Source organism: Chiroxiphia lanceolata, chromosome 2, assembly GCF_009829145.1.
Source record: "Chiroxiphia lanceolata isolate bChiLan1 chromosome 2, bChiLan1.pri, whole genome shotgun sequence".
NCBI lineage: Eukaryota > Metazoa > Chordata > Aves > Passeriformes > Pipridae > Chiroxiphia > Chiroxiphia lanceolata.
The window spans coordinates 78138799-78165204 of NC_045638.1; the positions used below are offsets into that span (position 1 = coordinate 78138799).

The 26406-nt window shown below is 40.8% G+C and overlaps 1 protein-coding gene across 6 annotated transcripts in view; it reads left to right on the forward strand.

Moving 5' to 3' along the window:
* The window catches only part of PDGFD (platelet derived growth factor D), a 149342-nt gene that overhangs the window by 70417 nt on the left and 52519 nt on the right, over positions 1–26406 (forward strand). For 2 of the 6 annotated variants that reach the window (XM_032680863.1, XM_032680869.1), the window contains exons 2-4: positions 17965–18169; positions 22191–22371; positions 23044–23085. In XM_032680863.1, the coding sequence (XP_032536754.1) occupies positions 17965–18169; positions 22191–22371; positions 23044–23085 (428 nt within the window). Of the gene's footprint in view, positions 1–15607; positions 15677–17964; positions 18170–22190; positions 22372–23043; positions 23086–26406 lie in introns of those variants that run through there. The other 4 variants (XM_032680867.1, XM_032680864.1, XM_032680865.1 and 1 more) reach the window with 4 other exon arrangements.

The following is a 26406-nucleotide window of genomic DNA, read 5'->3' on the forward strand; positions in this document are numbered from 1 at the left end:
CGTTCTCTTCAAACTTTTTAATATCTAATAGTTGCTGCAGCTTTTGAGTTCTTACCTTTTTTTGGGGAGAAATAAATTAACCCCTACATCCATTCTGTACATTCTCAACTAAGAAAATAAATCCCTGTTTTTTTAAATTTCTCTTTTCATTGTTTATCTTTTTTCAAGCCTATAGTTTGCTTGACTTTTTTCCTTTAGTATTTCTTTTAGCAAAGTGCTGTTGCCGATCTGACTTTTTGGAACCAGCTCATCATGAGCTGACTTCTGCTGCCCTTGAATTCTTCATTAATTGTTATAGTATTCAAAGATTGAAAATTCTGCATCGTGACATAACAGCAACCTGTATTTGAAGAATGTGAAGAACTCAGCACATACCTAATTGATTCCTAGGCTTTTAATGACTAGTTGGCATTTATTTCAGGACTTGCTTCTTAAAAGCAGTCTTTTTATAGCCATATGGAAATATTTCAGATGATTCAAGAGGTGGAGGAAGAAAACCGCCAAAGTCAAATACCATGTACAGGACTCTGCTATTGACAAGATTTTAGGTGAATTTTGAAATAAGGCTCTGAAACTATATATGTGTTTATATCAGTAACAGGGATTATATTAGTTTTGAAAAAATCACAAATGGTATAGCCTCTGAGTAATTTTATAAATGGTAACCTATGTATTTTAATTTCAAATTCTTACTTCAAAATCTGTGTTCTAGCTCTATGAAGTAGTAGAGATTTTGTTCAAAAAGTGTGACTAGGAAAGGAAAAAAGGTAACAGGAATTATGTTGCCTGGGTGAAGGCACTGATCGTTGCACTCTGGTAAAGGACTAAAAGCATTTTCCTTTGCTCTCTGGCAATGGCAGGGAGCTCTGAGGTCTTGCTTGGGCTGGCTGAAGAGCTGCTGACTTCTTTGCGCGTTCACTGCTTACCCCCAGCTCCAGGACTGTAAATCAGAGTAACTCCATTTCAGTCATCTGAATAATACTCATTTGCACTGGTTGATGAGTTGACATTCTCTTGCCAGTACCCAGTGCATGTAAGTGAAACTTTCAAGTCTGGTTTCCTGACCCCAGCAAATTATGACACCACTAAAAGTGTCAAAAGTAGTGAACACAATTCACAGATTTTGCTGAATTTAACAACTACTTTTATGTACTGAAGATAATTTGGAAATGGCAAAAAATTAATAACATATTAATATTTGTTTAAAAATACATGAAAATAAAATGTTTTCCTTTGGATCAAACCACTCAATCCGTGATGATATAATTAGGAATCTTCCCCTCCCCAGCTCAGACTGTGAATAAAAAGCATCCATTATTTCTTCCACTCTGCTTAATAGGTCAGAGAGGCACACCTTGAATTTTTTCTCATATCACTGTTAGCTGATTTAGTTCAGTTTCTTGTGAGTTCAGTTTATCATTGTGCAGGCCACTTCCTGCTCCTTCTCAGATTCTTAGAGTTTTCTCTTCCCCTTTTTGCCTGCTGCTCTGGTCAGATCCTCAGCTGGTGTAAATAGCTATGATTACTATAAGGATGCTGCTGATTTACACAAGCAGGTGGTCTGGTTCCAGGTTGTCTCTGAAAGTGGATTTGGTGAGCGAGATTTTTCTGTAAATGTCTGATCTGCATTTATAATCTTACTAGGCCTCAGACAAGTGGTTTTTTAAGGGTGTTTTCATTTTATTTCTTCAGAGAATTTTATGTTTATTCTTTCTTTATTACTTAAAGGTTGCATTGAAGAAACAAATTGTCCATTTAGATGGGTTTAGTGGAGCATTTGTTTTGTTCTTGACAGAATAGTTCTCTGCATCCATTAAAAAGTAGGAACAACAAGAAAGACATTTTATTTAGAGCTTTATGTATGAAATAACCAAGTAAATGTGTATGTGGGTAGACTTGAATTGGCAGGTGGGGGATTACCAGTCCCTTAATTAAAGTGAATAAATCAGGAAGACTCACAGCCTTCACCTTGCAGCTGTGTAACAGACAAACCCTCGGCAGGCTGGAAACTGAGGATCTGCTGGGACTTCAGGCTTTTCTGTTGCTTTTTGGGAAATGTTACCATGTCCTGCCAGTGCATGCCAGGACTGACCCTGCTGCACCTGGGCAGAGAGGAAGGGAGGGAGAGAGACAGAGGGAGAAAGAGAGGGAGAACTACCTTGCCAAATATTTCCTACATAAATCTTGGTAGTTGTTGCTTATGTCAGTGTGGATTTGAAAAGTTCATACTGACCTGTAATTCAGAAGGGAAGCATGGATGTGGGCAGCCTGTGCCATTGCACACTCCATCCCATCTGTAGCCTGTGATGTTGTTGGGGAGCAGAGTGAGAGTGGTGCCTCCGAAACACTGCCACGTATTTTGTGCAATGAAAGGGCAAAGACTAGGTTGGTAAATCTGATGTGTGGGAATCAGGTGGGGTGAAATCACAGAGTCATAGAAGCATAGGATTGGCCAGGTTGGAAAAGACCTCTGAGACCATCAAGTCCAGCCCTTAATCCAACATCGCTGTGGCTACCAGACCATGGAATTAGGTGCCAAATCCAGTCTCTTCTTAAAAACCTCCAGGGACGGTGAATCCACCACCTCCCTGGGCAGCCCATTCCAGTGTCTGATCACTCTCTCTATAAAGAATTTTTTCTAATATTCAACCTAAACCTGCCCTGGCAGAGCTTAAGACCATGACCTCGTCCTACTGCTGATTGCTTGGGAGAAGAGACCAACCTCCACCTGGCTACAACCTCCTTTCAGGGAGTTGTAAAGAGTGAGGAGGTCTCCCCTGAGCCTCTTCTCCAGGCTGAACAACCCCAGCTCCCTCAGCCTCTCCTCATAGGACTTGTACTCAAGTCCCTTCACCAGCCTCATTGCTCTTCCCTGGACCTACTCCAGCACCTCAATGTCCTCCTTGAACTGAGGTGCCCAGAAGTGGACACAGTACTCCAGGTGTGGCCTCACCGGCGCTGAGTCCAGGGGAAGAATCACTTCCCTGGTCCTGCTGGCCACACTGTTCCTGATCCAGACCAGGATGCCATTGGCCTTCTTGGCCACCTGGGCACACTGCTGGCTCCTGTTCAGCTTCCTGTCAATCCAAACTCCCAGGTCCCTTTCTGCCTGGCTGCTCTCCAGCAACTCTGTCCCCAGCCTGTAGCGCTGCAGGGGGTTGTTGTGGCCAAAGGGCAGGACCCGGCACTTGGCCTTGTTGAACCTCATCCCGTTGGAATCAGCCCATCTCTCCAGCTTGTCCAGGTCCCTCTGCAGAGCGCTCCTGCCTTCCAGCAGATCAACACGCCCCCCTCAGTTTAGTGTCACCTGCAAATTTGCTAATGGTGGACTCAATCCCCTTATCCAGATCATCAGTAAAGATATTAAACAGAACTGGGCCCAGCACTGATCCCTGGGGGACACCACTGGTGACCGGCCGCCAACTGGATGCAGCACCGTTCACCACCACTCTCTGGGCCCGACCCTCCAGCCAGTTCCTGACCCAGCACAGAGTGCCCCTGTCCAATCCATGGGCTGCCAGCTTTTTCAGGAGAATGCTGTGTGAGACGGTGTCAAAGGCTTTGCTGAAGTCCAGGTAGACACATCCACAGCCTTCCCCTCATCCACCAGACAGGTCACCTGATCATAAAAGGAGGTCAGGTTGGTTAGACAGGACCTACCCTTCCTAAACCTGTGCTGGCTGGGTCTGATCCCTTGTCCATCCTGTAGGTGAAGTGTAATTGCACTTAGGATAATCTGGTCCATAACCTTGCCAGGCACTGAGGTCAGGCTGACAGGCCTGTAGTTTTATGGCTTCTCCTTCCAGCCCTTTTTGTGGATCGGCGTGACATTCGCCAACTTCCAATCATCTGGGACCTCCCCAGTGAGCCAGGAATGGAGAGCAGCCTGGCGAGCTCTTCTGCCAGCTCCCTCATCACCCTAGGATGGATCCCATCTGGTCCCATAGACTTGTGAGGATCCAAGGGGCTCAGCAGGTTGCTAACTGTTCTCTCCTGGATTACAGGGGCAGTTATTCAACTTCCTGTCTCTGTCTACCTGCTCTGGAAGCCAAGTGTCCTCAGGACAAGCTGTCTTACTGTTGAAAACTGAGGTGAAGAAGGTGTTAAGTACCTCAGCCTTTTCCTCATCTTTAGTGACTATGTTCCTCCCCATGTCCAACAAAGAATGGAGGTTTTTCTTGCCCCTCCTTTTGCTATTGATGTATTTGTAGAAGCACTTCTTGTTATCCCTAACAGAAGTGGCTAGATTGAGTTCAAAGTGTGCCTTTGTCTCTCTGATTTTCTTTCTACATGACCTAACTATATTCCTAAACTCTTCATGAGTAGCCAGCCCTTTTTTCCATAGTCAGTAACCTTTCTTTTTTTCCCTAATTTCCTTTAAAATCTCCCTGTTCAACCAGGCTGGTCGTCTTCCCCACTGGCTCCCCTTTCGGTGCACACTGTCTCAGTCTGATTCCACCAGAGCTCCTGAAGCTTCTCTGAGCTGGTATCTGATCCCCTCCCCTACAGTTGTAGCTGAGTCTAAAATCTCATTGGTCCTTGCAGCTGCCCAGCTACAGCTGTGAGAGCTGTGAGCAGGGAGAAAAAATGGCTGATCATGGAGCTCATAAGGCTTATGATGTGGGAACTTTGTTTTAATAACGAATCAGAAGTCATCAGAGCTGTTTTGAGATAGGGAGCACCCTGAGAATGCAAAAAATTAACAACTTTAAATCAAGTAAATCAATACAGCGTGATAGGACACTAGTGCCACTTACAGTACTTACACCACTCACAACTGATTTCAGTAACACACAGTGCAGCTGTCATTTACCATAGTTGTCAGTTATTTAATTGTAGTTTGTACCACATGATATTTAAGGGCATAGCTGTGGTATTTTCTTATTTACACTCTAAGCTATAGAAAGACCCAGAGTATTTTACCCTAGGGAACCCAAAAATGGTTGTTGTCATTCTATCTTACAGAGTAATCTAGAGTGTCTGCTGTAAAGTAGAACTTCTGAATTCTCTAAATTAAGAAAGGTTTAAAATTTAATTCTTTGGTGGACTATTCTTCCATGACTTTCATGGAAAAGACTGAGAAATAACTGAAACATGTTGGAAGTGCAAACAACAACAATTTTTTTTTTATTTCTTCCCAAAGAATATAAATCAGAAAAATATAATTTTGATATCAAATTTGTCATTAATCCAGTTTTCATATCTCTTCTGCCAAGCTGAGTTATTTGCTTTTCTTTCTTGTGTCAAAAACATGAACTGTAACATTTTCCTCTCTTTGGATAGGAGTTCAACCTGGCAAGAGTGAAGCGTCTCGTAACTTATTTTCTGAGCTTTAGATGAGATAAAGGAACATTTATTATTCCTCTTTTTTTCTTTTTTTTTTTTCCTAGACACTGACAAAAGCATAGTTTTAGTCGAGACTATGGTGAACTTATTTTTCTTTTCTCAGTGCCACACATGGTAATGTCTGGCTCAAGGTTGCTGAATACAGTAAAAAAAACCCTGACAATTTATATACCATTGTTGTTACAAGTATAGTTGTACTGATGCTAAAGTTTTTGTCTTACTGGGCTGTGATCCTAGATGCCGTAAAAATATGCAAAGCTAACTGAGTAAAAGTCACTCGTTTGGGTAGTGCAAAGACTGCCAAGGTAGCCTTCTGCATTTTGAGTATTACTGTGGAAAATAGTTTTCCCAGGAAATGGTGCAGTGCTATGCAGTGCTATCTCCCTTTGATAGCACTGATACAGGGTGTTCACCAAATGAATTTGATATGAAAGTACTGTGTTTACTGGACTTTCTCACTCTTTTTATGTCAGTCACATAAGCCTCTTTTTGGGCTCATCTTTGGCCAGACAGCTGCTCAGAGCTGTGTTAAATACTCAGCACACAGCTGTGCCCTTCAACTGGACAGGACCTCAGCGTGTGACATTTGCCTGGCTGTGCAACATCAGTACCAGCACAGAACTGGGGTGAGACGTGTGAAATAGTCCACTTTGACTTCCCCAGCCAAAACAGATGGAGGGTGAAACTTACCCGCAGACTGCAAGCCTTGGTGATCAAGCATTGATCTTCATCAGCTGGGTTCTGCACACTCCCAGGGACTTACTCTGGTCATACCTGAGCCAAGCATCAAAGTCCCACCTGGTGTCAGCCACATGCACATCACCACTGTGCGCTTCTCTCCTTATTTGATATGCAATCTAGGTCAGGAAGAGTAAAGCACAGCCTGAGGTTGCTCCCTTGAATCCATAACATCTACAAGCATTTCTCCACAACATTAGGCTTTCATCAAGATGGGGGCAGCTGGGTTTGGTTGGCTTACCATTTTTCTCTGGAAGCTTTAAGGTGAGGAGCTGCTGCTGGTGTCTGCTGATTAACCTTAAGTCATCTCATGTGTCTTCTGAAAGCTGAAGTAGTGAAATGTGCCACTTTGTGTTCCTGCTGGTGATATCTGGAGCCAAAGCTGTCTAAATTTATCATCTAACTGCTCAATTCTTTTACTGTCAAACGTTTCACTGAATCCACAGTCAAACTTTGAAGTCTGGCTTTGTCTCCATTGCATTTACACAGGGGACTCTAGTTTTCCATTTAAAAGTGAGAGTTCATAGAAGGTCCATGAAAGTGAAGGATTGTTTAATTTTATCCTGATTTGCCAACAGTATACTTGACCCTGTTCAGAACATAAAGATATATAATGTCTTCTCCCCATGGAGTCTTAGCAAAGTCCTGAATATCATTGCCTCCTCAGAGGTTTCAATGTGTTTTCATCTGCTCATAAAGGATCTGTTGTGGTTCTAACTTAACAAATCTAAGAGTAGAGAAACATGTTACAGAAGGTTTGGGAACATCTGCAGCAGAAATTCCCAGTCCTGTTCTAATCATGTTGTCCTGAAAATGTGTAAGGTGGAATTTATTTAATGCATGAAATGGACAGAAAACTTCTCTCAGGAAGAAAACCTTCATGCACATCTTAATTTTATTGTGATCTAGTTTGCTACAAAAGTATAAAGTAATCTACTGATTTTTATTTTTTAAATTAATCTTTATAGTTTTCCTATTACATTTAGAGAACTTCTAGATAAAGAACCAAACCTGGTTTTCTAGGGGTATTGAGCAATGATGGCTTTGGAATAGAAATCTGGAAAGATATATCTAATTCTTTGTCCCATCACTGGTTTGCTGATCAATATAAATAGTGTCTCTGGAATTCTAGTTCTTAAATCTTTTATTGTGTAAACTGTACATTTTTCAGAGGAGAGATTATCTCTCACTTAGTTTCCATGGTACATAACATAATGTCAATCAGCATCTCCAGCCACCACGAAACTGAGGATGATCAGGTTAGGTTCACTTAGGGAGCAAGACCAATGAGACATCCAGTGTTAAACAGGGAACTGTAATGCAATAGTCTTCTGATCTCAGAATTATCTTTACCTGTGTGTGTCTTTACACTGCTCTTTTTACATTTTTTAAATTTACATGATATTACACATTATGTTGCACCTTTGGTGTGGGTACTACAATGAGGAAGCAGTGAGAGAATTAGGTTTTGTACTAGATGGCTCAACTCAAGCAGTATCACTAAATGACTGTTATTTCCACAGTCAGAACTAAAAGTGACATGACCGTCTTGCAATCCTTATCCTCCCTGCAGAGCTGTGACTAGCCAGTCATACATGAGACCCTGTGCTGCAGGGGCTGAGTGCAGGTGGGATGGCTGCAGCAGGGGCTGTGTGAGGCAGCAGTATAGCTGGAATGGCAGCTCAGCTCAACAACTTCTTAGCTCTTCTTTTTTTATCAAACACCCACACACAGGCTTGAGGGAATGTTTCCAATCATTTCCTCTTGGTAACCAGCCGAACAGCTGTTTTTCCAGAAAGGACTTGGGAAGCTGAGGTGTGTAAAAGCTTTGGAGCCAACTCCGTTTCCAATTTTGGTTTTGGCTTACAGTGATCAGGATCTGTCTGTGCTGGTGTGAGAGATTGTTGCTGCCTGTGGTACAGCAGCTCCTGGACTTGTGGGTTGCACTGATGTACAACAGCATCATCTTCCCAGCCACTGGTCCCTACGTATTGGCAGTGCATAAGCTCTCCTACTCTTTCACCACATGTAGTTTTGCTCTTTGGTGAAGGACTAAGAAAATCTCTAGATCCTTTGGTGCAAGATCATAACAATAAAAGGAGGCCACAGCCAAAAATTTTATGAATGTGCCTGGAAACTTTGTTAAATTGCAGTATCTATCCACATGACAGCTCTGCAGCATTCTGATGCCAAACCTCTAGAGAAAATCCTAAGTACTTACAGAAAAGATCCCCCACACTTAGAGTTCTCAGTACTTTCAATATGTGTGACTTAAATTGCTTTCCAGACTGGGGAAATTTTGTTTCTTAACATGGGTTTTATCTAAATGATGTAAAGCCATCCCTATGGCCCAACTCATGTTCTACCTTCATGCTGAGAAAAGACCTCAGTGTCTGCTGCCCTCTTTGCCCCAGTGCTGTGGTTTTCAGCAGAAGAAAACTGAGGCATGGGGGCAGAAAAGGGAGCCATGGTGCCCTCTGCTCTGGTCTAAACCGTCAGAGCCCCATGACAGTGTGCCTCAGAATAAGAAGTAGAAAATCTGCTGAGTCTTTACTTTTTTTGACTAAATCTCTAGTTCTGGTCCCTTTACCAAGAATTTTTTCTGCATTTTACCTCCATCAGTTTCTTGAAAAATGGCAAGCCATCTTTGAAGTGGCATCCAGAACCCATCCTTCCCTTGAGAGGAGTCAGAAGTAGTCTGAATTCTCTCAACAAATAGGAGAGTCACAACACAGGCTCCTACTTCCTTGGAAGAGATTTAGCTGTGTCCTGGTTTTGACTGGGATAGAGTTCATTTTTTAGCTGTGAGGCTGTTGCAGAAAAAAGGAGCAGATTACCAACAATCATATTTTAATACAGTGAGGTGTGTGTTTGGTTTTTTTTTTAAGACTTAGGTAACTTTAAGGTAGTAGATATTTAGTGCACCTACCCTAAAGGGACTGATATATCCCCACAAGCTTTTATCTTTGTGCAATCAGTTGATACCTGGTCTCTCAAAGACAAAAAAACATGCCCAAGGCAAATTCAGTCCAAGGAAATGATGTCTGCTAGAATACTATTACCAGATTTTCCATTATAAGAAGTGACCTTTCACTCCCTTCCAGAGATTTCGGATCTTCAATGCTGACATAGAGGGTAAGGAAACTCACATCACTAGAGAAAATTGCCTTGATTTGTCTTTTGAAACAGATTCTCCTTTTACTGCCTAATGTCCTAACATACGACCTCCACTTGGTAATTGCCTGTCTATCTGCTAAAATATGTTTAACATGAGAAGCCTTTCCCCTTTTAACTGAATTTTCTCTTTTCTTTCATCAACATTTTTCTTTCTTTAGGGAAATTCCATGTCTTCTTCGGACTTAGGAGTTCTTGACTGAAACAATTTCTAAGATAATATCTTAAAACAAATTCTCTTTTAAGATTTGAGTGATGCCAGACTTTGGAGGCAATTGTTTGGTCGTAAAAATCTGGAAAATAATGAAGGGAAAATGGAAAAGGAATATAGTTTCATTGCACTAGGAGAATTTGAATGAAGCTTTCCACAGCGGTCTACTTTCCTGAAACCACTGCCTAAACAGGAAAATTTGGAGTGTCTAGGTCTTATTTTTTTGCAAAACAGTGTGAACCAAGGTCCGGTGTTGATATTTTTGCTTAATAGCAATTGTGTCTCTAATTACCATCATTTTGACCAAGTTGTGCTGGGTTGACCTTGGCTGGACATCGGGTGCCCAGCAAGCCATTCTATCACTCCCCAACTGGACAGGGGAGACAGAATAAGATGAAAAATGACTCATAGGTTGAGAGAAGACAGTTTACTAAAGCAAAAGCAAAAGTTTGCATGTGCACAACCTAAGAGGAAAATAACAAGATACATTCCCTACTTCCCATTAAAAAGTAATGTCCAGCCACTTCCTGGGAAGCAGGGCTTCAGCACGCATACTGGTTGCAAATGTAAATAACGAATGCCTCCCCCTTCCTCCTCCTTTCCTTAGTATTTGTATCTGAGCTGATGTCATATGGTATGGGACATTCCTTTGGTTAGTTTGGGTCAGCTGGCCTACTTATGTCCCCTCCCAGGATCTTGCCTTTGATAGAAGGGAGGGGGGAAGGAATGTTGAGAGACAGTGCTGATGCCGTGCCAGCACTGCCCAGCAGTAGCCAAAACACCAGTGGGTTGTCAACACCTTTCTAACTACCAATGCAAAGTACAGTACTGTGAGAGGTGGTGTGCAGAAATGAACTCCATCTCAGCCAGACCCAGTACAGCACTACACAAGTGCTGTATATATATATATATACACCAGCCTTCTTACGGAAGTGTGGACACTCACTGCAAATGTCTGCTTCAGTTATCATATTTCCTTTAAGCTCTTCACAACACCAGGAGAGTATTCTTTTCTCACAGTTTCTCAAGGTTTTATATGTTTTTATGCTCATGATGATGGGGATATTTCCATTAGTCTTACTGCACATCATTAGATCTACACATTTTTGATATATACATTTTCCTCTGTCATAATTGTGGAATCCCAAGAGAAAAATACATTCAGTTTGCTGTTGGTTTAAGAGCACAACAGAGGCATGCATTGCAACACTACCACCCATCACGAAAGAACTAGCAGTTAACATATGTTGGCCTAACATATGTTACATTTCTACAGACACTTCTGCTTTAATATAGAACATTCAGCATGTTGTTTCATGTAGAAGAAAATCTCTATCAAGGAGTCAAATAAAAACAAGTAATACTAGTCACTGCTAAAAGCAAATACCACTGAGTTTGATATCCTTGTAAACATAATTAAGGAATTTTTTTCTCAGTTTTCATCTGTGGAAGTCTGAGCAAGGCATCCACCAAAGTGGACAAAGGAGAGTCACAGCCTTCACCCCACCAAAGTGCAGTCCAGCTTGTTCTTCATTTCAGGGCTGCTTCTTTAATACTGCATGCAAAATGTAGTTATGATGGTGTCCATTCCAGAGTAAAAAATAGTAGTATTAAATGCAAATAAAATAATGTTTACTATATTGAGAAGCATAGAGACAGGCTGTCTCTATGAATTATATGTCTGGACTTCCTTATCAATTGCTTATTTAATATTCACATAAGTGATCTTTGCTTAGGTTCTGTTCAACCACAGATTGACTGTGTAATGCCAACTAGCAACTAGCAACTAGCAGCGTTGCTCTGCACAGAACCATAGGCAGACTACTAAACATTCTGTTATCAAGTGGATGATGGCTCTGAAAGGAATTTTAGATATATAGGGTGTTCTCATTCTCTGATACCTTCTGTACTGATGTTCTGCACTGGCTAATATTTTTTCTTTCAACTGCTGCTCAATTTTTTGTTTCTTTGATATATCCTCTATAGATATATTCTTCTAGCAAAGGTCTCCGAACAGCTCAGGGACACAGAGGCAGCTGTGAGGTCTGAATTTGGCAGAACATGCACAGAGCATCTTTTGATACTGCCTCAGTAATGGAACAGGTCATGCTTTGGATTTGAACTATTATGTTGCCTGAAGTATCTTTCATGCTCCTGATGAAAAGAAGGGGCCTGTTGATAAGAGGAGGAGCAGGTACTTCGAGCTGCTTCTTTGAAGTTCAGTGGCAAACCAACCAAACTGCGAGTCTTTCATCAGCTCCAGTGGGATTTGGGTCCACTTTTTAATTGCTCATTTGATGGGTGACAAGTAGCACATTGGGTGATGTTAAAGTACCGTTCTCTTTTTCTGGGTCTTGATCCAGCAAACTCCTTAAGTATGAGCTTTACTAAAATGTGTAGTGTCCTTGAAATAAATGGGATTATTGAAGTTGTATAAAGCTAAAATCAACTTGAAGTAATGCCTTCAGCTGGATCCACTGCCCTAATATATCCGTACATATGCATCCCCATACCAGATTGACTGTTTCTCAGCGTAGTGTCTCCGTAAGAGACAATTTATAATTTTTAGCCTGGGTGAGATTTTGCTATTTCTGTTTTATTACTGACCATCCCAATCCTTTCCCTGCCTTGGTCTGCCTTCTTGAACTGATAGTGAATCATGATGGGAGCAGAGCTGACCTAGGCGTGTTAGGCCTCTGTCCTTAAAAGGACCAAGATGTCTAAGACTGGTGCTGCTACTAGTACTATATTCTTCTAGTACTACTATATCGTACTATATTCTTCACTGACTAGGATTCATTTTGTTGTTTATATCCATAGCAAACAAACAAACACACACACCAACTAAAAAAAAAAAAAAAAAACAAATCCACATGTTTCTAACAAGGAAAATGACCTTACAGTTTTATATCTGCCCAACAAGCTATGACAAGCTATGGAATACACTGTTTCAACCATGAATTCTGATCTTTTCATCTGATTTACACAGAGCCTTATGGATAACAACTAAAGTTTCTGCTTATTACAGGAGGGTGGGGGAATTAAAAAAAGCCAATGACTATCTAACAGGCTGCCATAAATACAGCTTGCTTGGCATGCCTGTTCCCGAGATGAACTGATTTGTGGCCTGGATTCAAAAATGTTTTACTGTTCTTTGCTTCTCTGTGGATTCAGCTATTTAGATCAGGCTAATTTTCAACTGAGGGAACTGAAGAGCTATTATTCTCACCGAAGGTTATTTCATTCATTTAAGAACTAGTGGCAAACCACTGACTGCTGTATTTGTTTTGAAGACAGCAGCCATGAGGGAGAAGAGTTATATCTGGAAAACTCCCATGTGCAAACTCCCAAGGTCCTTTCCTGAAATAACAAATACTTTCGTGAGTAGTAAAATGAACCTCATCGTGGTTCCCAGCAACTCTCTCCTTAGCTGTAGCAGAGGATGAGCTCATCAGTTTGCTCTGTATGGAATTAATTGTCATAAACCAAGTCAGAGTACGGTATCTTTTCAGCCTTTACCACTGTATCAAAGTTGGTTGACCAACCACTTCTGCAAGGGGAAGAAAGACAGCAGCAAACTTATACGCAAGAAGTGAGGCTGAAATTCCAGAAACCTTAGAAAAATGGAATTAAGTATTCCATATAGTTGGTTAGGTCCTTAGACAAGGCCATTCTCTGAATTCTTCTTCTTTCTAAAGGAATTGATGCTTATAGACTCTCCTTGCTGAATATATTGTAGAACAGATGCCAGATTAGCTATTAGCAAGTAGAAATTGCCTTTTTAAAAAATAATATTATTATTGTTTTAGTGAAGGAATCCACTATCTGTTCAATGATAATGATACAAGCAAACTTCTTTCGGTAGTAGGCATGTCATGACTAGGAGTAGCTTCAAGAGGAATGTGTCAATACATTGCTAAAGCTTGCAAGCAAATGCAGGCATCCAGAGAAAACACAGGATGAAATTTGTGCTTCTAAATCTCGCTCATGCTGCATGGCCTAGCTGGGGTGGGGAAACATTGGATGTGCTGGGCACCCATGGTGGGGACAGTCTTGAGACAAGCACAGTTTTTTGAATATTGTAGTGTACTTCCCAGTTCCCAGTCTGACACCCAGCTGCCCTCCATGCAGGGAGAGGAAGGCAAGCACTTTGGAAAATGCAGCTGCCTTAAGTGTTTAAATGACAGCTCCTCTGACTTCGACAGCTGGACTATCATGTATGTCATTATGTTTAAAATTAGTGATTGGGAAAGAATTATGAGGCAAAAAATGAGAGATTAGTTCAGATAAATAAAATACAGAGCAAGCTTCTTTCCAGTCAGTTCAGACTCTTCAGGGAATTGCCTCACCTAAAAGAATGTCTTCCAGATTCCTTCCCACTCATCTTCCTCATGAGATAGTTTTCCTCCCTCAGGAGGAAAGGATGTCTTTGTGGCTCGGGCCATCAAGAATATCCTCCTTCTGTGTGTGGCCCAAATGGCCTTTTTGCCTTGTAACTTAACACCTGCTTTTATTCATTGTGAAATGATTTTAAATGTTTTTTTAGTAAATGTGACAGGCAGTGTATTATACGCTGTCATCTTTTATTTACTCCCATAAAGCATTATGGAATACAGTTAGTATGTGACATTCAGGATACTGTGTAATACTTCATTACATTGCATTGCAACATGGGACAGTTCACTGCCTTGAAAGACACACTGTCTTTTCCTTTGCTTGTACCTTTTCTCAAGTTTTTTTTATCCTGACTTTCCCCTTGCCTTCTGTGTGATTTCCGTGACTTCCCCCAGTGTATCTGATGAGGGCAATGCTTGTCTGCTTGGAAAAGTCTTATTTTAGTCCCATATCTTTGTTGATACAAGAAGTACAGGAGTTGCTCACATCTCCTTAAGCTGTTTCCCAGATGCTTGATGATTCATGAGAGGCCAACCTCGTGAGAGCGAGTTTATGTTGACTGTGTTCCTGTGTCTTCTAAGCCAGATAACTCTGTGAAATCCCAGTGAAAATCCCCTTAGAAAATTTTAGCATATTTGGTTCCAGTGCTGGCCACACCACTTCAGGTCGTAATCTAGCACAAAGTGAGGGAGGTGAGAGGGAATCCAGCTCCTGAAGAGTTTGCTCCAGTGTCAAGTGAAGGCACTGAGTAGCTTTAGATTTCATCTCATGTGGGGCTATAGAAACAGTATTTATGACCTTTCTCATGAAACATACGTTCTTCCCTTGTGGAAAAGGCATATCGTCAGAGTGCAATATTTGGATATCTCTTACTTTACTATAGTGAGAATTTCCTTCCCATGATTCTCTCCAACCTTTCCTCTATGATAACTTTATAATTCCTGTATTACCATGATAGAAATAATAAGTTATTGTGCTTTGATTTTTAAGCTTTGTAACGTGCAGCTCTATTGCTTCATGTACCTGTTCAACTCGGATACTGCAGAGCTGCTCCAGCCATGACATTTCATCATTAGTCTTGGTCAGGTGTGATTGACTTCCTGGCAGAGCACCACAGCCTGTGAAATTCAGAGTTTAAGTTAAATTAAGAGCCATCACAGACCCTATCTTTTTGGTGTACAAGAGCGCAGTAGTGTGCATTCTCAGCTGGTGTGCTGACTTAAGTGCACAGATGTTTTTTTGGGGGGTATATGTATGAGCACATTTTAGAGATACTGTCCCCCAGAATCTCAGCAGGGTAAAGCCTGTGCGAGGACTGTCTGGGAAAAGGAAACCTTTCCCTCAGAAGCATGAATCACATTGACCTACATAGTGAAATGCATGGTGATAGAGGGAAAATGGCAAGAGTTTGCTGTCCAAGAAAGAAGAGTAAAGAACTCTGAGGCATAGGATGAGCTATACCATGTTTTACTGCAGTAACTTTTGTTCTGACTTAGGGAATGGTTGCTTCACTAAAAACTGTGGAATTTGTTATCATCAAAACTGTTTTATTTTTATCCCTTTTCTTGGACATTTTGCACGTAGTCCTGTGAAATATCTTTTCCTCTCGGTGGACTGGGTGTTTTTAAAGTCCAAAGGTCCTCAGCATTTTAGTAGGAACTCAGTAGTGTTGGCTGGACATTTTGTTTCATTCCAAATTAGGGGGAAAAAAACCCACAGTTGTCTTTTTCCTCTTTTTTTTTAGAATAAAATAAAATGAAAAACAGATTACAGCATAGATGTCCCTGATGAAAATTGCAACAAAATTAATAGGTGGGTGGTCTTTATTTTCACCAAATTGTCACTTTTCCAATGCAAATTATTTGGTCAAAATAGAACAAAACAAAACTGGCTAGGTCTGCACTTTGAGAGCTAGGTCTGTATTTGCTTAGAAAGGGTGGCTCAGTGTGAAAGCATCTTAGAATGATGTTACAATTAGGTCTTTGGAGATAGTTTTACAGGAAATGAAGACTTTTATCATCCAAGTTTCAGGTTGTTTGGAGGCTAGAATTATTGCCCTGTCAGAAGAGTACAATGAACTGCTGACATGCAACCACACTTTGCTTACAGCTGCCTGCAGGGAAGTATTTACAGCAAGGAACCAGTGAAAAGCAACCTGAAAAAAATAGATGTACTTACCATGAAGTTTGTACCATTTCTCTGGGTTCCTGTTTTTAATGAGTGTTCTATGAAAAAAATATATTTATTTTATATGAAGAACTTGGAAAACTTCAGTCAAATGTTAGATTTTATTTTGAGAGTGAAAACTTAGATTACTGTGTGTGACAGATGGCTGCCACTGGTTGCTTACTTTGGTTTTGTATTTCCAACATTCACAGAGCAACGTGATGGGAGATACTTTTCCCCAACTTGCTCTTCCTCATCAGCCAAATTCAGGAGAAGGCACCAATTTTCTATTTCTGTTGCCTGTAGTGGAACTAGAGGTTGATCTGGCATTCAGCAGAGGACTGGAGTGATGTTCAGTTCAAGATAAAGACACCAGAGTTTAAGTGTTTACATGAAAGCGGTGTCCAAGCTCATGTAGTAAGTAGAAATTTGGTCAATGCAGTTGGGTGACTGACTGTGTGTAACTCCTACAGTCTGTGTTGAGAAGGGGCTCAGATTGCCCACATGCAGGTGACTTTGTGAGACACTACAGCTTCCACTGGACCTTTGCTGGGGGCTGCTGGATGTGCTGCTGGAAGTGCTGCTGGACCTCCTTGTCCTCATGGAGGCCAGACAGGAAAATGTACTATGTCTTCAAGGTGGTTAGCATCTCTCTGTGAGTGACTGAACTGAGCCCTAGATTTCCACACATCACCTAGGGAAGGAACACAGATAGCTGTCCCGCTGGTGGAGGCTCAGAGCTGAGTGTCTTGGCTCCCCTGGGAAGTGGTCACAGCACCAAGCCTGACAGAGTTCAAGAAGCATTTGGACAATACTCTCGGGTACATGGTGTGACTCTTGGGAATGGTCCTGTCCAGGGCTAAGAACTGGACTCATGATCCTTGTGGGACTCTTCCACAGTATATTCTGTGATTCTGTGATTCCATGACTGGGAACTGAAACCTGCTGTGATCTGCATGTTGTCTTGGAGCCTTCTGATCCTCAAAATTTCCCACACTGAAGTTGTCGAGGCACAGAAAAATGGTTGTTTGCAGTTCTTTGATGCTGGGAGCCAAATTCTAGTATCAGAAACAGTTGGACAATGCAAGTGCATGGTGCAACTGAGAAGGCATTTTGACTTTTAGAGAGCTGAGTCTTGCCACAGTTCCTGTTATCCTTGGAGCCAGGGATTTACAGCAGCAGAGGCTTTACCTCAGTAGAAGTAAAATTTTAGGAACAATTGAATATTTGCTCAGGCAGAAGCTCTGGAATTTTAATTAAATAAAGACTTGGCTATTTGTCTTGAAGTTACTCAGTAAGGTGGTTGTTGGGACAGAATCTGACCTCAGTTACATCAGTATAAGCATGGAATAGCTGGCTGTGTTAATCATCCATTAGCAGCAAATGATTCACACCATATAAATAAAATGAAAACGTGGCCTAACAAATGTTTTTGGGAGGAAATACTTAAGCACAGTAAACAAACTTGAATTCACTCGTATGCACTTTCTTGCAGCTCTTTATTGGTACTTTTGTTCAGAGGGCATTTCTCCCCAAAGCACCAAATTTGGGAAGCAGGGTTGTTTGTCTTTTTTACTTCAGTCTGTCTTACTTCATTGTTCTCAAGTTTGCAGCTTTTATTAAAGTTTAATTCTGTTTTAAAACCAAAATGGTGAGAATGAAATTATATAATCAATATAAATGTAAAAATAATGATATATTTCTTGTAAAATAAAGAGTCCGTATACTTGAGTTCTGTTGTTCTTACTGTTTATATGGGATTGAATTAAGAGAAAATACACTGTACTTCCTATCTGATGAAACTGCTTCTAGACCCAACTTTTTAATGACTTTAAATGCTAATAATATTTGTTGTGTTATATAACCTGTTGTGTTTTTTGCCTTCCTGTAACTGGAACAACATACTAATTTCTACAAGTTGTGACTACTAACAGAGAGCAATCACCTCACAGACTTGTACCGAAAAGAAGAGACCATCAGCGTGGCAGGGAATGGCTGCATCCACAGTCCTCGCTTCCCCAGCAGCTACCCCAGGAACCTCCTACTCACGTGGCGGCTCCACTCCCCAGAGAGCACCAGGATCCATCTGGCTTTTGATAACCAGTTTGGACTAGAGGAACCTGAAAATGATATCTGCAGGTGAGTGGCAAGTAGAAGTTTGCAAAGGTCTCCTTAACACCACCTTCAAACTCACTGGCATGAGACTGCAGACCAAAACCTGAGCATCTCTGGCCAGGTCTAGGTTGTCCTTGCATGAAGGACAGACCTCCAAGTATCCCCTTTTGACTGAAATTGGTTTTTAAGTTTATAAATAAACTGAGCTTTCCTGGACCTGAAGCAGTTTTGGCAGGTTTTAATCCTTCTATAATATTTTAAGCACAAGGTACTCGTATGCTCAAATCCAACAACCTAACAACATAGATACTACTTTAATAGGATTTTGTCCTCTATCACCTCTGTCATGTTTCAGCCAGGCAAAAAACATCTTTTTCAGTAGGTGGAAGGCTCTGGGAGGTGTGAGTAAATAGGTAAGTCTTTATATTGGGATGTGAGGAACAAATAAAATGCATTAAAAATATAAGTATGTTCTTCAAATTACTTGCTTGTCTTTATTGCTACTCTTCACTGGTACAGTTTCTTTTAAAACCTTTAAATATAGTCCACAAACATCAGTGTACTGATGCATACTTATATATTTAATTATCTGTTTATGTATACTGTACTATATCCCAGTTGCTTTGGTTCCCCTTTTAAGCAAAAGTGACCTTAAGCTCAGTTGATCTGGCGATTAACCTAGGTGGATAAACTGCTTGGCATTAGCAGAGTACAGAGGTGCTCTTTCTAAAATTCACTAAAACAGTGTAAATCTATTGAGTTTTTGTTTATATTTCTTTTATTTGTCTATCTGTTCTGTGGGAGAGAGCAGGCTCAAGATTCCTGTGTGCTCCAAAAGGCAGATTGCTGTGATGCTACTTACATAAAATGCTTAAGTCTCAGTTTCCAACTCTACTTGATCATGTTGTTACTTACAGCTTATCTGTGCAGAGAACTGGGTTGTTAGGGTTTCCGTACATCCAGCCTCTTCTTATCTTATCTTCTTTGTCAATTAATTTGTGTTCATAGGGTTTGACAGCTCTGCAGGGGTTTTACAGGGTGTATTTTTTTCCCTCTTTTTTCTTTGTTAGACTTTCTGCATCACCAATAAAGAGAACCATTCCTGCGGGTTTGTTTTTGATTTAGTAATAAAAGAATGCAGCCTAAAACTGGCTCTCCTTCCCTGCTCCTTGGCAGGTCTGCTATGCTCTGGTGCTATTGGTCCAAGATCAGCAGCAGATTCAGTAACAATAGTTACCTCCCGGTACCCCAAATGCTTTCCCAGATTCAGAGCCTAATGCACACAGAAGCAGCCTGTTAATATTTACATAGTGGATAAACTGTGGCTGACCTTAAAGCATTGCAACTTTGAAACAGAGGGCTAATTTACTGTGGAAAAAAAGATAAAGTATTCTCTGTCAAAAGCCAGTAAAGGTGGTGGCACAGAGAGGGAAAGTCAAACTGTTACTGGCATTATGGATTTGGAGACCATCTTGGAAGACAGTCTACCTGCTTTTTCCAGAGCAGCTAATTTAGGATGCAGAGAGAAGCCAAGACTTTAAATCATCAAAATTGTCTATAGAAGCTGGAGAAATATCACATCCTTTCCTGCAATAAAGCTTTTCCTAGTTTCTGGAAGACCTTTATTTCGGTAGTATTACTTTCAGAGTGAGGAATTTCTTGGACAGACAGCTTGTGATGTCTTTAAACCTATTAAGTACTGTGTGCAGTTAGATTTTTTGCTAATGCTCAATATATTTTTCAACACTAGATCCTTTCTGCAACTTCAGTCCCTGACAATCCCTGCAGTGCTGCTTTAGAGAGACAACCAGGCGTGTTTTAATTGAAATGAATGCTTAGAGCTGAGCATATGCTTGAAGGCTGTGCATACTGGACAAGTAATTTAGGACCTCTGCACATTACCTTGCTTTTGTATTTGCTTTTGACCTTATGCTTTTTTTCTCCAGAAACATCCTAGTGTTTTCTTTAGATTTTTCATTAATGCTAATTATTTTAATTTGCATACTATTAAGACTGAACTGATTGAAATTCATTCAGGCTGCAGAATGAAAAGGTATATTTTAGCAGAGCTATATTTCTTCTGAGCTTCTGAAGAAGGAGGGTAAATATTCAAGGTTTTACAGAATTTTCTAGAAGTGCTGTTAGCATTTCCACAGGCACTTGATAAGAGATGATTCTGAAAAGCAATTAAATTACCCAGCCTCTGAGGCTCCTTGGATGCACAGAAACAACCGAGAATATACCTACTTCCATGATTGTTGCAACAAAGCCTCTGTTGTTGAAAGCAGAAATAATCCTTAAAAGTCCATGGATTTTCACTGTTTTTGCTACCAGTTATTCTGGCTTCTGGCCTCAAAGAGTGGGGGGGCCAGTCAGGACAGCTTTCACCAAAGCTTACAAGGTTATCTCATGCTGAACACTGCAACCCCCTATGTTACAATAGGCATTCACGGCTGCCTTGCTGCCTGGGGGGCAATGGTGGATACTCTTGTGGGCAGCACAGACCTCTGCTGGTACAACATCCATCACCATGAGGGAGTGGGAGCTGAGGATGGGGGGGTGGGGAGAGATTGAGGCAAGTCTACCTCTGCCTGCAACTAAATTTTGGCGTGTTACAAAAAAAGAATATTTCAGCAGAGTTTGGGCAGATGGAAGTGATTTGGTCATGGTGAATCTGTTATTTTCTGTTCTGTGCAATTTGGGATTGGTGAAAATAAAAGAAGCAGTGCTGATATTCTCAAACCGCATAGTACTTACGGTTTTTTTCTCATGGGCTCTCAGCAGAAAAGAAAAGCAGGTCTGTTATTTACAGCTCCCACAACTGGGCAGGGAGGAGGGTGCTTGGCCCACAGGCCCAGGGCAGGGACGAGCGCATTGCAAGCAAGAATCGGTTAACTATCTTAAACTCCCTCTTTGAGGGAGGCAGTCTGATAATAGAAAGCTTTCCTGGTAAAGATCCCCAAAGTTTTGAGGCTCAATTGCACCGTGAGGATGGCACTCAACCTGCCCCTCTTGTCATCACCTCTCTCTCACCGGCTGCAATGTGTGGAGCCTAATTCTGGCTTCACTGATACTGAGAAACTGTTTTTGTTATAGATGTAGTAAAATCAGAACTTTATTCTCTGCCTTCTTTATTCTCCAGATCAATAAATCAATTCAATAAATGACCCAAGCGAGTGAATACAAATGCTGGGGCAGCGAGTGCTGCTACTGTATCCCCTTATTGCTAGGGGTTAATGCCTGCTGCTCCTGTCAGATCCCTCTTTGGGCTCAGGGTGCCACTGCTGTGCCCCAGGTGCCTGGCTAAGTTGTGACCTTGCACAGGACAAGACATGCTGTTGCATTTTCCCTGGTAACAGCATCCATGTGAGCAACAGAGTCCCCACCACAGCACACAGAGAGCCAGCATACTTTTCTGCTTGAAAGTTTGATATAAGACTTTCCAAACCACCTACAGGAACGCTGTACCACCTACAAGGAAGGTGCTAAAAAGCACCTTTCAGCAGCATGCACTGCTCTGTGTCCTTCCAGCATCTCCCTTTGCTCCTGGCACAGTGACCACACAACTCCAGCCCTGTGACTGACACAGCAGGCGGTATCCTTGTCTGCTGCTGTAGGGATTTGGGTGACCACCAGAAAGTACACGAGTGCTTGCAGCTGCTCAACTTGGGCAGCCTGCCTTAAATAATATTTTATCAGGTTTCTAAATTATTTACCCACCACATGAAACACAATGCGTATGCTTACTGTATACTAAGCACATGCAAGTGCCTCTCATTGCTATTTTAATGTGTTAGAAAATACTGTCTATCATGTTCCAGGAGCCCAGAAATCACTCATTTGAATACTGAGGCAGTAGCTTTCAGCTTAGTGTATTTTGTGCTGCACAAGCATGCCCACCATTTGAAATATTTAGTCTGATGTTTTGGAGTGGAGAACAGGGGACAGTTGTCTTTGTGTCTCCAGCTGTGCTCCTTCCCATTAATTTGCAACCACCCTCTGTAACCAGAGTTAGCAAAAACTAATTCTTCCTACTGGTTTTCAGGTATGACTTTGTGGAAGTGGAAGATGTATCAGAGACCAGCACAGTTATAAGAGGACGGTGGTGTGGACACAAGGAAATACCTCCAAGAATAACATCAAGAACAAATCACATAAAGATAACCTTCAAATCTGATGACTATTTTGTGGCTAAACCTGGATTCAAGATATGTTACTCCCTTGTGGTAAGTCACCTAGGTGTGACAGGGGTGAGGGACAGATTGCGGTGTACATGAGAATCAGTACTTAGACTGGATGGTGTGACTGACTGCATGGGATCAAAACAATAAATGACTTAAAGTATTTTCGTTACAGCAACTATATTAATACAGATGAAAGTATTTTTGACATCCTGTCATTAAATATAAAACAAAGTCAAGTTCAGTTCAAGATTTACTCTAATAACATGTTTCAGAAGCACTAACATATTCTACACTGAGGCTGCACTGCCAGTGCCTTGAGAGATGGTGCAGAAATAGCAAAGAAATAGCTGCTCTATGAACTCCTTTTTTATGCTCATTTGAGGTCAAATAAAAGTACACTGAGGGGTTAAGGCTGTGATTCTCAGTTAGATAGAGTAGTTTATTCTGCATGCAATGAAATTGTACATGCAAGACAATGTGCTAAGGCTCAGGCTGTATTTTTAACCAGATATAAACACACCTCTTTGTATATGCAGAAGCATTAGCAGTGTATTGTGTACTGTTTCAATGAGACAAAAACATCCTCCTTTTTTTTTTTTTGTATTTTGGTTTTGTTTTTAGGGAGCAAGAATGATCATTGCTCTAAGTAGATTTTGATACAAATATATATTCCTTTGTATTGTCCTGATTAATATTATAATGCTTTTGGTGCAGTGTAGCTCGAAAGAGACAGATTTTGCAAACACTCAGGAAATGGTAAGCATTAATTTATTGTACTGTCATCATTGTATTTTCATATCCATCCCATTTCTTATCCCTTTTTATTCAATCCGCTGTCATTTAACAAGAATAAGAAAGCCTGGAATAGCAATAATGCTGTAACAGGAGAGATCCATTGTTTGAGTCATTTCACTTCAACCTCTTGGCTTTGCATGCATGTGTGCCTAAGTATGCTAAAAAGAGTCCATAAGCAGCACATTCTCGAGACAGAGTAAAACTATGAAGATTGTGCTCCCTTACATTTAAATTGTTAGGCTTCTAGTGGAGTAAGGTATGACACTGTAAGTAAAATCCTGAGCTCTAATTTACTCTAATTTAAAGGTAATCTACTAATACTCAAATTCAGACAGAACAGGCTATGAAAAGCCACTGGGCATAAAAATGAAACAGTGAAGCAGCAGCCTCTCTTTTATACTGCTTGCATTTCAGTGCAGCCACAGAAACTGCTGCATTTAGTGAGTTTAATTCCAAACTGTGTGCAGATAGTCTGATAGTCAGACAGGCTTTCAAGAAAGTGAATATTATCACTCATAAGACACAGGACTTTCTGCACTAGAAAGCTCAGAAAAGGCTACTGTATTTATCTAATTTCGAAACTATGAGTAAACAGAGAATGTTGCAGTCTAGCAAATCTATTTACAAGAATAATCTCCATGTGCACTCTCTGAATGAAATACTATTTTATTTCTGAGAAGAGCACTGTACAGGTGATTAGTGGTACTTGCAAGATGGGGAATGATATGTACTTAGCTGGTCTTCAGAATCCATATGGTCCAAAGTAAAACTGCAGGATTAATATTCAGCAGAGTCAGCCCTTATTCGATAGTCTCCACAGTCAGAGCTCAGTTCATAGATGTGCTGAGCACTGCTGACCCCTGAAGGTTGAACTCACTGTGTGTTTCTAGACAGTAAACCAGGAAACATTAATGAAGCATGCAAAAACATATGGTATTTTGTATAAGATGAAATGAAGGACTTTTACGTTGCTTTTTTTTCTTTCTTATATAACCTACTCTGAGACAGAGTTACTTCTGAGGGATTTCTTGGAAAATGGTGCCCGAGATACGTGCAAATCTTTTACTCCCTTGTTTTTCTTATGTTTGGAGTTTGGATCTGCATGGCAGTTGTTTTTTTGCATAGACTCTGATTGATAATTTTCCAGAGAAAATGAAATCAAGCGATTTGGAATTTATTGATCAGCTGCATCTCCTGTGCATGGTGCCAGAATGACTGGGTGAATTTCTGCAAGCAACCTCACAGCCTGGCTCACTGGCCTCTCATTTATAAATCTTCAAGGAAGTCAGTTAAGTTCACTACATTTGATACAGATCAAGTTTTTACTTAGTTCAGCACCCTGCATGAGGCACAAATGAGGCAGCACAGACCTTAGCAGAAACACTCTTCATTATCTTTGCGTGCTTGTATTAACTTCACATTTCAGTACCATTTAGAGAAAGAAAAAGGGATTATTTTTCTAAAAAAGACATAAATTAGACTTGTATCACTTATATCACGTTTGCCTTTGTGAAACAAGGTATGGAAAGTAAGCAACCCATGAAAGGGCTCGGTCGCTCAGGACAGTGGGATTACAACTCTGAGTGACTCTGGAAAATTAGTCTAAAAAAAATATAAGGATGATCTTTAGCAGTATAAGGTTGAAAACTGTATGCATGCATGTGAGTAATTAACTGTCCCAATATAAGATAGAGGACAAAGGACCAGGAGAGCAAATCTGTGAAATAAAGTCTGACCACCTGAACACAGCATTTAGCAACTTTGGCTTGCCAAGGCTGGCTCGCTCCACCTTCTTCCTCCTCCTCTTCCCTCATCCTCTTCCTCTTGGCACCTCCACCTCTACCCTCCCCTCTGTGGGTCCGAGGGACTAGGAAGGCTGGAGGGGGAGCAGTGATGATGGTTTTGGAGACAAGGGGCAGGTCCAACATGCTGCTGCCTGCTGCCTGTCCCTGATCTGCTCTTTGCTCATGAAGTTCTTCACTCCCTGGAGTGGGAGATTTAGGGTGGATCTGACATCAGGAGTTTATTAGTATGCTGAGTGCACCCCACTGCCCACTGCTGATCCTAAGTTGCATAAGAGTCAAAAGTGTTCCTGTCTGGAAAAAGTCACTCCTCGGTGCTGTGTGACGTTACCGGAGGAGGTAGATATGCACAGCTGGTGGCTGGTCTCCACAGGCACTTCACATTCAAAGCCCCCAGTTGTAGCTGTGCAGTTGGCTGGCTTAGCCTGCATATCTGCACAGAGAAATGTTTCCCTTGAAACATTTCCTCTTTAAAAATTGCCTCTTTCTTTAAGCTTCACAGACCTAAAGCAAAAAGGGTCTGGAGCAAGCCCTGAACAGCTATTAGTCATGAGCCTCACTTGACTCCAAATTTGTTTGAAATTCCTCCCTGCCATTATCACTTAAAGCCCTTATTTCTTGGTATTTTTTCATGCTTTTCTTGGTTGAGTTGCCTTAGAAACTCAAATTGTAATATAGAAGGCATTGAGTTATTCCAGTATTTTTACCTCTCTCGTTATATAATTTCTTACTCTAAGGACATAGTCATTCACAACAGTGAAACATGAAACAGAGGAAGAAAAATAATCATTTTATATAATCCCCTTTTTCCTTCTGAAGTTGAGTTCTTCCAATGTCATTATTCAGAAGGGAATGTTAACAAGATTGGATCCCATGTTTTACAACCTCGTTAGCATGGACATTTACTGAAACAGTCTAGGAACTCATTCAGGACCGTGTTCCAACATTAAAGGTGAATGTTTGGAATTAAAATTCCCAATCCTGCATCTAATTACATTTTACTGAGACAGTTAGAAAATCTTGGATTCCATTTGCTATTTACAAACATTATTTTAAGTGTATTGTAAAAGGCACAATTTTTAAATTTTTATAACAGTAAATTGCTATTGCCTTACTAATTGTTTGGTTAATCCTAAATGAAATCCATATTTTGGAACTTTGGCTAAAATCATTATTGTAAAGAAGGGCTACAAACAAGGAACTTATGTATATGTATTTGCATAAACCTGCATTTATATAAAGATGTAAGGTTAAAAAATATATTTACCTGTACATCTTTTTACATATATAGATAGATAGATAGATAGATATAGATATAGATATATATGTGTGTGTATATATGTGCTTTTACCTTCCTTTCCTTTTTAATACAATTCATGACTAGGAAGCATCACGTGGCATTAAGGACAGTCTTATTTCCAAACTTATTTTGGAATTGTAAACAAACAGTGGTGGACAAGTGGTACTAAACAGGAGAACA